The 10706-nt window shown below is 44.3% G+C and overlaps 1 protein-coding gene across 2 annotated transcripts; it reads left to right on the top strand.

The window, feature by feature from the left end:
- Positions 1-607: 607 nt before the first annotated feature.
- LOC137864654 (cytochrome P450 2W1-like) lies at positions 608-10203 on the top strand. 2 transcript variants are annotated; one of them, XM_068698999.1, is made up of 9 exons: positions 610-881; positions 2951-3113; positions 4405-4554; positions 4660-4817; positions 6314-6484; positions 7665-7803; positions 8156-8340; positions 8944-9085; positions 9582-10203. In XM_068698999.1, the coding sequence occupies exons 1-9, from the start codon at positions 699-701 to the stop codon at positions 9767-9769; spliced, it is 1479 nt and encodes a 492-aa protein (XP_068555100.1). In that variant the 5' UTR covers positions 610-698; the 3' UTR covers positions 9770-10203. The 2 variants fall into 2 exon arrangements, with proteins under 2 accessions (XP_068555101.1, XP_068555100.1); XM_068699000.1 differs by lacking the exon at positions 8944-9085 and having other exon boundaries at positions 608-881.
- The last annotated feature ends 503 nt before the right edge of the window (positions 10204-10706 follow it).

Below are 10706 nucleotides of genomic sequence, written 5' to 3'. Positions count from 1 at the left end.
ACAAGTGTGTCCTGGATTTTTTGCAGGTTTTTGCATTGTCCCGTTTTGTTTCCCTTCACTGGGAGAAAATGCTTCACTGCAAGTACACAAGAAGGTGGAAGGAGCTGGAGAAGTCTTACAGCCAGCTTCATGCATTGCCTGGAGCAAGTCTCTGCCTGTAGAATCTGCTGCTGCTTTGCTGTACCATGGGATGGGCAATGTTTGCGAAGGATTATTTTGGGATCAGCATTTGTAAAGTAAAGAGCTAGAAGATAAAAGGTGAAGATCTGCCTGTGTTCAGGGAAGAGGTTGAATGAGGAGAATGGAAGAGTTTAGATGAAGGATGGAAGAGAGGGATGAAGAGGGAATGTAAAGAGGGGTTTCACGATTGATGCCTAATAATGAAGCAGATGTGGGACTCCCAGGTGCTGGGCAAATTATTGCAGGCAGAAGAATTTAAGCTAAACTTTGGCAATGAAGCAAACTGGCCATGCCCCATGATGTGGGAAGCCTGTGAGCCTGCACCTCCCCAAATTGTGTTTGGACTTTGCCTTGTGCAGACATAAATTCCAAGTATTGTGGAGATATGGGCGTGGAAGGGAAGATTGAGCAAAGCTCAGAAAAGCCCCTGGTATCAGATCCTCTGAATAAATATCATGTGAACATTCCAATAAACACATCTCTCAGTAGCTTTTCGGAAAGGCAGGCTCCACCAAACTATGGCTGCCTTCATGCCCATCTTCATCTGTGGGCTGTGCTTCTTGATTTTATTAACTGCACTCTATGTTTTACAAGGTTTCAAGCAATCAGCTTTAAAATTGCCACCCGGTCCATTTCCTCTTCCAGTCATTGGCAACCTGCATTTGCTGGACATCAAAAGGCAAGACAAGTCCCTAATGAAGGTAAGAACAAGCATCCTCTGGTTTTGGGGTATTCAGGGTGTTGGATGTCAGCAGGTACCTGGTTAAAATTCTCCCTCAGATGACAGTTCTGAGATAATTGTTCAGTGCCAAGTGCAGTTAAAAAAAAAAAAGTTTAATAAATTCAATGTAAAGGTTTTAAAATGGCCAAGGAAACTTTTGAATCGCAGCTCTGCAGAAACTGATGTTAAATATGAGCAGTACTTACATGAGGACTACTCACACACTGAAAACTACGAGTGTCCAGTTTGGACTGATGAACCTCAACTTTGGCATCTTCCTTTTGTTGTGAAATACTTTAAAATACTTGAGTGTCTGCGTGGCCAAGTTGAAAGATGGATGCTTAAGTGTAGTTGCCAAAATAGCTTGTATTTCTTGTTCATGATGGCAGTTCTTTGAATGGGAGTTAGGATAGCACAGCCCAAAGAAGAGAAGTAGGAGAAAATTAGTATCATTTGAAATAGTGAATGACTTGGACTTGTGCAAGACAAATTTCTCTGTAGGAATCACGGTTGTCTTGCATCTGTCTTCCAGAAGCAAAAAAAAAAAAAAAAAGAAAAAAAAACATAGAAAATTTCAATGTGTTTCTTCTCTTAGAGCCAAAATATGGCTCAGTGGGCATTCCACGTGTTGGGACCCAGGGTGTGAGTATCCTGCTCCTTACACCAAGCCTGTTAGCATCAGTTTGTCAGCAGCCCTCCAGAGCGCTTAGCACTGTGTAGGTAAGAGGGATTGGCTTTCTCTGTCTCTCTTCCGTCTCCGTCACATGTGAGGGGCCTCCAAAATGCCTTTGGAAATGCATCTTCATCCCTGTTCCCATCCCACCAGCCAGCCCTCAGTGCACTCAGCATCCAGGGCTTGGGAGCGGGAAGCGCATTTGTCACACCGATGCCTTTTTTCCCCCATTAGATTATGGCATCAAAAAAACAACTGAGAAAGATGCCTGCTGCCGAGCAGACCCAGTTATGCCTGCTCTGCCCTGACTTGCATTCGGGCTGGAAACTGTGAAGGGGAGAGCACAGTGAGAGGGCTCCCGGGGCTGCAGCAGTGGGCAGGTGTTAGGGATGATATTTGCCTAGTAGATTATGCAGCAACCAAAGTATTATTTTGGGTGGATGGCTGAAGTCAGAGTCCTCTGAATACACACACACACACACATATATAAATTATTATTATTATTATTTTTCATAAAGAAAATGAGTCTGGCTATACTGCTGAAGTGCAGATTAAACTCTGCCTGGGCTACCTGTTGGTTTGGTACAGCTGCAGGGGTTGCTAAGTTTTCTCCTCTGGTTTACGTTTCCTGAACTGTCCCTTTTGTGGGACACCAGGCTCTATCTCATAACAGCTTTGTGCAGTTTCAATGGCATTGTGCTCAGTCAAGTCTTAAATCCCCGTATGGCCTGGCAGGACCATGTCTGTGAGCCTTTCAGCGAGCTGCTGCTGCCTGGCTCTCAGATCTTACTGTAAAGCATCGCTGGTGGGTACAGACCTGTCCTGCTGTGCAGTGGCTTGAACACTGTGGTGTGGCAGAAATAGAAAGAAGTGTGTGGGACAGTGGTCATTTCGTAAGATGGATTGAAAGAACAATGGTTTCTTGTATGTCCATCCCCGGTGAACCATATTACAAACCTCTTTGCATTAATTGTGGCATTTTTTTAATTTAAATTTAATCTTAAATTAGGTCACCTTTGTTCTTCCATCCTCTTGTGGTGGGCTGTGGCTTTGCAGCCCACCAGCTTAGACGTTGCCCGGTAGCTGCTTGCAAGATGTCCCTGATGCCTTTGTGCTGGTGTTAGTGTCTGAAGGGTCTTGTTACTGTCTGCCTCTTTAACCCCCTGGGCCAAAGCTCAGAAAATGAGTGGGGTTTGTGGGTTGAACAGCCCAGTGTGTATTTGCTTTGATTCCTGTTTAATTGAAGTGTCTCAGGGTTCAATCTCTGGCATCTCTCCAGCCCCTCTGACCACAGGAGGAGGAGTGAAGGCAATTCCTTAACCACCGCAGCAAAACACACTGCTACCACTGACGGCTTCTATTTCCTCTCCTTGTAGATTTCAGAGAAATACGGGCCAGTGTTCACTGTTCACTTGGGGTTTCAGAAGGTGGTGGTGCTGACTGGCTACGAGGCAGTGAAAGACGCCCTGCTGAACACGACGAATGTGTTTACAGACAGACCCATGATACCAATCTTCCATCACATCCAACATGGAAATGGTACTGGAGGTTTAAAAAGATAAGGACGTGTTCACTGCTGGTTCTTAAATGTGTGTTGGTTTTGTTTTGTTTTGTTTTGTTTTGTTTTTCAATTGCAGCAGTATTTAAGTCTGGAGCTGCATGTGTACCTTCAAGGGCTATTTTTGATGAGTTTGGGGGCTGTTGTTTGTTTCCTTCAGAAGAATAGTTGTAGGCATCTTTTTGTGTGCCTTATCATTTTTATTTATTTTTTTTCTTTTAGCATCACTTGGGTTCACATTTCAAGGGATTTTTTACAGTGCAGAGGGAAAGAAATTTTTCACATGAAGGCCGAGGTCCTTATGCAATCTCTTCTCTGCTGTTACTGGGAGTTCAGACAAAGCCTGGATCAGGCATGACTCATGATAAAGACTGCAAGAACTGGCAAGAGTGCAATAGCACGGGCTGTTTGTACCTCAAACAATTACTTCTGTAAACAGATTTTTGGCATGTTTCTGAATTGCATGCTAAAAAGTAATACATTGCCCAAGACTAGACATTGAAAAACAATGAAGGGAATAATCCAGGGCTGAAAGGAAAAGATCTGATGACCTAATATGTATATAATGCATACAGCGTGTGGTTTTTTTTTTTATCTTGTTTTTAAGAGTGAGGCCCAGGGTGAGGAAGGGTATGCTATGCTGCTTTCGCAGCCTGTGCATGATGATACAGACTATGTTCAGCCTCTGAAGCCCACCTGGGAAGGGAGGATTTCTGAATTGTACCCAAATTGTCTCTGCTATAAAGGTTGTCTCTGTCAAATACGAGATTTTTTGGCTGATTACCTAACGCCAGCTGAAGGATATTTCCTGGCTGTAAGCAGTGGTGCCTCCCTGACACCTCTCCTTGTCCCCCTGCGCAGAAGAAAGTTCATCCCCTAAATGCAAGCACTTCAGGGAAATAGTTTGTCCTGTTCATGACATGGTCAGAGCACTGTCATCTGCTCCCAGCCTTGCTCTGTGAAACAGCTGCATTGTTTTTCTGAGAAAAAACAAGTCAGCCTGAGATAAATACCATGCATAGAACATTTTGCCATGTATGGCTGCAAAGAGACGAAGCCACAAAAAAGCCAAACCCGGAGATTTGGTGTGAACAGCACCTGGCTGCTTAAATGGTTGCCTCCTGCCCTACAGAACCTACCTGGGGCTGGCCTTCCCCAAGCACCCCAGTCCTCCCAGGCAGGCTCCTCCAGGCTGCAAAATAGTTGTGCTTGTGGTGGTTCTGAGAAATTCCCATACCACCTCGGCAAATGAGCCATGCGATCCCTCCATAGGTGTGTTCTTCTCATCTCAAGAGCTCTGGAAGAAAACGCGGCGGTTCACCTTGACAGCCCTGCGGGACCTTGGCATGGGGAAGCGGCTGGGAGAAGAAAGGATCCTTGAGGAGCTTCAGTTTCTCGTCGGACTGATTAAATCCTTCAAAGGTGATCTGGGGATATGTTGGTTGGTTTATATTGGCAAAGCCATAGCGAAGACCTCTGGGTTGCTCTGGAAATTCCAAACACAGTTATGATTTTGGTTGTTCCCAGGTGGACCTTTCCAACTTCGGTGTTTGAATACAGCCCCCTCCAACGTCACCTTTGCTATACTCTTTGGGAGAAGGTTTGATTATGAAGACCCAACGTTTGTCACTCTGCTAAGACTCGTAGATGAAGTTATGCTCCTTCTTGGCTCTCCGTTCTTGCATGTAAGTCACCCTCTGTGTTGAGAAGCTCCAGTATCTCATTAGAGTTGGTAGCTCAAGGCGATATACTAACGCTGGATTGTTTTGAAGAAGCTTTAAGGTACTGAAACATAGCATTCTTTGTTCAGGGGTTTTCCGCCTTTGTGAAATCCCACAGCGTATGTCCTGCAGAGGAGGTCCAGCATCACATGGTAACACTGGGCTGAAACACTGAAGTGACCTTGTCAGAAGAAAGGATGTGCTCACTTCTGAGCTTGAAAGTGCAATAACTGAGGTTTTCAGCCATACTCCTACTATTTTTGGTCTAAACAAGGCTCAGGTGGAAGAGACTGGAGGGAATCAGGTACCTCTTGGAGGGCATGGCCAGAATTTCTTTCTTTAAAAACACGGCAGTGATAGAAATATCAAAATACTGGCTTTGTGCATGTACCATCATAAATAGCCATGCTGTGTGAACATCCCAGAAGTAACCAGTTGCCTTAGGGATGATTCCACGTGTATTTGGGAGTTACTAGGATTTGGTGTTTTGGCTTCTTGCTACATAAACTAGTCACAGAGTACAGGATTGCAGACTCAATATACAGACCTTTCACACCTGCTATTGTAGCACTAAATCAGTTGGAAAGTGAGGGCATGCCTGCTAAACAGGGCTGCACAAGAAGTATATTCCAACTAAGAGGCTCTCATCTGCTCCAAGACCTCCTGTTAATCTTAGTCCATGACAAGGAATAGAATATTGGTTACTCAAGGTAATGTTGAAACAGTCATCCAGAAAGCTGTCTGAAAAATGAAAAAAAGGATGCTGATGATTTTTTACCTGAATAAGAACAATGTACAATGAAGACATGAGCAACATCCCTTTTCTTTTAATCTCTACAGCAGGTTTAGTTTTTGCAGAAAACGGCAAAATTATAACTGGTTAGCACAGGGTAGAACAAGAGGTTTGTGAATTTTATTCTGCAGCCAGTTTATTTCTAACATTAAGAAATGGCGTAAGTAACCCCCCGCACATAAAATGCAACTATTTATTGTGCTGTGAAATTTAATGATGCTGAGAAGTGAGTGTAATTGATTTATAATCCATGTGAAAGTTAAAAATGATGATCTAACAACTTTAAAACACGAGGATTTGGGCTTGCTAAACACCCGAAGTTTTCTTTGCTAAAGTGTAATGCTTTATCTTTTTACTTTATTACCTCCTTAAAAATGTAATTTCATTGTTTCATGAGTTCACTATCACTTTCCCTTAATTGTATTTTTTTAATTCATGTTTATAGGCTATGTCTAGACAAGTCTGATTAGCTCCATTCATTTCTGTAAAGAATTTTTAGTAAGAGGAGTCATTTTAATACACTAAATTTTTTTAAGTTACCAACAAAGAGAAACTCCAATACTATATCATTTGGTTCCTCACTTAAATGATTTCTCCATTATGATGCTTAAGTTTTACAGTGTAATTGGGAAATTTATATTTTTCTATACCTTTTTCTTTTTTTTAGCTATTTAATTTCTACCCATTCCTTGGATTTCTCTTCAAACCTCACAAGATTATACTGAAAAAAATAAAAGAGATGTGTGTAATCTTAAAGAAACACATCAAGGAGAGCAAAGAAAACATTAATGGAAGCAACCTGACAAGCTACATTGATGCACTGGTATTCAAACAAGAGGTATTTTAACAATATGATGATTTCTGGTATGGTATCTATGCGGAGACACTCCGTGTTGCTTGATTAATGAATGCACTCTGCTAAGGTCTACATGAAAATATTTAAATTTGGGATAAACATCCTCCTATTGTAACAGATTTTTTTAGACCTCGTCAATACTGCATGCAGTGGGAAAAGCAAGAAATAATCGATTAGACTGTGCTATTAACTCGACCAATGTGTAAGACTTGTTCTTGGGTGCCAACTACAGTTCCTTCCCTGCTGGAGGTAACATGATTTTTCCGATGTACTCCAGACAGATATGTCCCTCTCTGCGGGCATGGGAAGACAAAGAATTCCCAGTTGCAGAGATGTACAAGTTCCTTCTGTGCTTGTGCAAACTCATCAGTAGCTCCCACTTCGTGGGTTTACAGGTAGGGGTGATAGTGCAGGGCTACGGCAAGGACAGTTTGGTCTGTCTTTTCCCTTCCTCTCCAAGCATTTGTACTTGAGGCAGGAGGGGGCAGGATGGCCGTTTGAGCTTGACCCCTTGAGCACATGCCTCAGCTGTTGCATTCAGAAATGGGCAAATTGTTTCCCGGTGGAAGCATGAAACAGGAGAGCAGAACTGAAGTGCCAGTGATATCCTGGTGCATCTTGGCACTTGTGATTCACATGCATCACACTGTAAGGTCTCTGAAGACTACATTACCCTTTTGGGTGGTATCTCCTTTAACGTCTTCCAGGGACAGTCCCTTCTAGATAATGAGATGTTGTATCATGGTGCTCATGATTACAATAAGAAGTCCAAAAAAAAAGCAATGAATAGATGTATCCTAGACTGTTAGCAGAAGTATTTGTGTATATAAACGTGGGTTGGCAGTGTTTTTTCCAGATAGGGATGTGTTCTTTGGGTTTTCACTACAGACTTTAAAGCTAGCGGAGGACATTAAGCAGGAAATCTCTGGTGCATAGAGGTGGTGTGTTTGGAAAGAGATGTGAATCCTGACTAGTTCTAGTGACGGGACTGGGAATCAGCAAATGGAACTGGAACATGAGTTTGCCTGGAGGTGGTTCCCAGCCATGCGGGTTCCCAGCTCTCTTCCACATCCTGTGATCATATGACTCTGGGTTTGAGAGCACCATCCTAGTTCTGTTTTCCATGCTAACAGCAGTGACTTTTTCTTTATTTTTGCTACAGGAGAAAAATAAAGATAATCCTTTCTTTGATGAAAATGTATTGGCCTCTGCACTTGACCTGCTCCTGGCTGGCACTGAGACAACGTCCACAACATTGAAATGGGCTGTTCTGCTGATGATGAAGTACCCTGAGATTCAAAGTAAGACACCTTTATGGTTTTGCTTTTCTTACATAGGGTATTAAAGTATTCTGCAGTGACTTCATAAATGCTGCTCACCTGTAAAAGTGTCATAGCTGCCCACGTGTGCTAGAGCATCCCAAATCTGAGTGCCTGATGCCTGTCCACCTCTGTCCAAACTTTGCATGCTGCCATTCAGGACCAAAGGATCTGAGGGTTTGTTCTCATATCTGCTCCCTGGGGCTGGGAAACTCCCTGCCCTGCATCTCTCACCACCCTGGGGTAGTTCAGCCAACAGTCAGTGTGGGCTGGGATTTGGAAGGTGCTTTACCACTGAGGAAAACTCACTTCATGCCTTCCTTTTGCCCTGCAGAAAAGGTGCACGCAGAAATTGAGCGAGTTCTTGGCCCTGACCGCTTGCCTACCTTTGAGGACCGGAAAAAAATGCCCTTCACCACTGCAGTTATTCACGAAGTGCAAAGATTTGTCACCCTCCTGCCACACGTTCCCCGGTGCACCTCCACTGACACAAATTTTAAAGGCTACTTCATACCCAAGGTACTTGCTGCTCTCCGGACAAAGAGCAGGGTGGTTCACATGCACCACACCAGTGACCCACAGGGCAAAATGTCACAGGAAGGAGGGAAGCTTGTGGCACAGGGAATTCAATGCGGGAGAGCCAGTTTCCTAATCCTCCATCTCCTCAGCATCCAAACTGATGGAAGTGTGACTTCAGGGTTATGCACACAACTCCTCATTTTCCATTACTCTGTTTGTTTTCTCATTCGGTCGTGATAATCTGGAGTCCATTCCCTATTCTCTTAACTCTCTCCATTGTCATTAATGCCCTATAAAGCAATGCTGCCTTTGGAGCACGGTGGCGTTGTCGTATTGCCTAATTGAGGCAAGCAGAAATCATCTGGCCAGGAAGGAAGCCTGGCTAATGTCGTTCAGTAACAGCACACAACCACTGTTACTTAATCATATACTAGTCAGTGATGCCAGTGAACAGGATTTCTCCACTAACTAGCATCATCTGGTCATGCACAAATCTAGAAACTAGTTCTTTGGAACTTTGCTTGCAGAGGCAGCCCAAATGGGGAGGTGTGGTTATGTGGCTGCATGGGCAAAGCCCTTAAGCAGAATGTGGTTGTGCTGCAGGGAACTACAGTGATTCCTCTGCTCACCTCTGTGCTGCTGGATAAAACACAGTGGGAGACGCCAGATGAATTCAACCCAAACCATTTCCTTGATTCAGAAGGGAACTTCGTAAAGCAGAAAGCATTCCTGCCCTTCTCCACAGGTAACAAAAGTGTGGCCTTGCACAGGGCTCTGAGCGCCCAGAGCTCCACAGAACACATCAGTCAAGAGTCAGGATTGCCTCTGACTGAGTGCCTCTGTTAGGAACAGCACTGACATCACTGGTGGGAATGGTGCAGAAATATCTGCTCTGGGTCTCGATGAGTTGCAAACAGCCCCTCACACTGTGCCCTATGGTTCAAAGACACCACTGGGAACTACAGAAGCCTCAACACCCTCACGCAAGAGTTCTACCTTCCCTCTCCCTTGAGATTGGATGGTTTCTAGGTTATCCCAAATCAATTCCTTGCAGGCTCAGAGGGAAACAGCCGTGTCCAAATAGGTGTAGGAGACCAGTGGTGGTGGCTGCTGAGTATCTCCCCATGCTGTTTTGCATTCCTACAGCCTGCTCTGTCCCTCACACTGTTGCTACCAACCAGGAGGGAAGAGTTGTCTGGGGAGCCACTACTCTACAGACAACGATGCTTTTGGCATTGCAGGGCGGAGAAACTGCATTGGAGAAGGCCTTGCCACAGTGGTGCTCTTCATCTTCTTCACTGGCTTGATCCAGAAATTTACTTTTAAGCCTCCGTCTGGGGTCAAAGAATCAGAGCTGGACACAACGGCTGAAGTTGGATTCACCATGAGACCCCAACCACAGTGTGCCTGTGCTGTGCTACGCTCATAAGCCCAAGGCTCGGAGCTGAGGAAAATCCCTGTAATTGTTTTGTGCAGAGCCCTACAGATGCACAAAGGAGAAATCAGTATGCAGTAAATACAAGTAGTGTCTTCTTACTCAGAGCCTTCCAAGTACTGGCTCTATGCTTAAAATGTTTATTGAACAAATATTTTTCTAAGCAGAGGAGAGCGGGTGGGTAAGGTTACCTGGAAAATACCAGCCAGATAGATGGCTGTAAATGACAGAGCCATCACTTTACACATTAAATACACAATGTAAGAAAGTATCCTCGTTCTGAGCTTCTGAGAGAGAATGTTTCTCAGCTGGGGGTTATTTCTTCATTTGGAGTGCAATATTAGATACCAGTGTTGTCTCATCCTTGAATCCCTGCTCTTTTTCCATTTCTTGCTGTACATGTGATAAATTACTCCTCGATACTTGCACTTTTTATGTCTGAGGCATGTTCTTCCTACACTTTCCATTCTTCTGGGTTTGAATACCAGATGCAAACCCTGCACTGTTCAGGTTCCCTGTGCTCTGAGGGACCTCATCCCATCCCTTCATCACCGAAGACAATCGGACTCTCATTTACAGCAGCTCACTTCTTCCTTGGTCTGAAATGCTGAGTGGAGGCCAGAAAGATTTGATAGTACTGTAGGGAGGTTGGTTGAGTCATTGTCCCACAAAGTGTTTGAGCAGGTTAACCCCTGGGAGGGATCCTTGTCTGCTGTTGGATGAGAAGAAGAAGACTCCTATTCCCTGTGAACCATCTGATTCTCCCAGGATAACGGTAAATAAATAGTGCATATGTCTTTGCTCCCAGCCTTGCTCACAGGTGACCACAGTTGGACTGGGGATGCATAAAGCCTCACGGCTTAGCTCTGCCCCCTTTCGAGAGCGCTGGTTTGTAGCTGGCAGGGCATTTTAGCCCATTAAGGAGTGCAGG

Source organism: Anas acuta, chromosome 15, assembly GCF_963932015.1.
Source record: "Anas acuta chromosome 15, bAnaAcu1.1, whole genome shotgun sequence".
In the NCBI taxonomy this organism is placed as follows: domain Eukaryota; kingdom Metazoa; phylum Chordata; class Aves; order Anseriformes; family Anatidae; genus Anas; species Anas acuta.
The sequence above is the reverse complement of the archived record's forward strand: the minus strand, read 5'-3'. Positions and strand labels throughout refer to the sequence as shown.

Excerpts from the sequence above, each read along its gene's own strand:
- LOC137864654 (XM_068698999.1), top strand. The coding sequence starts at position 699 with ATGGCTGCCTTCATGCCCATCTTCATCTGTGGGCTGTGCTTCTTGATT. Across the intron at positions 4,555-4,659 it reads ACTGATTAAATCCTTCAAAG|GTGGACCTTTCCAACTTCGG; the intron begins GTGATCTGGGGA and ends GGTTGTTCCCAG. Across the intron at positions 6,485-7,664 it reads CACTGGTATTCAAACAAGAG|GAGAAAAATAAAGATAATCC; the intron begins GTATTTTAACAA and ends TTTTTGCTACAG.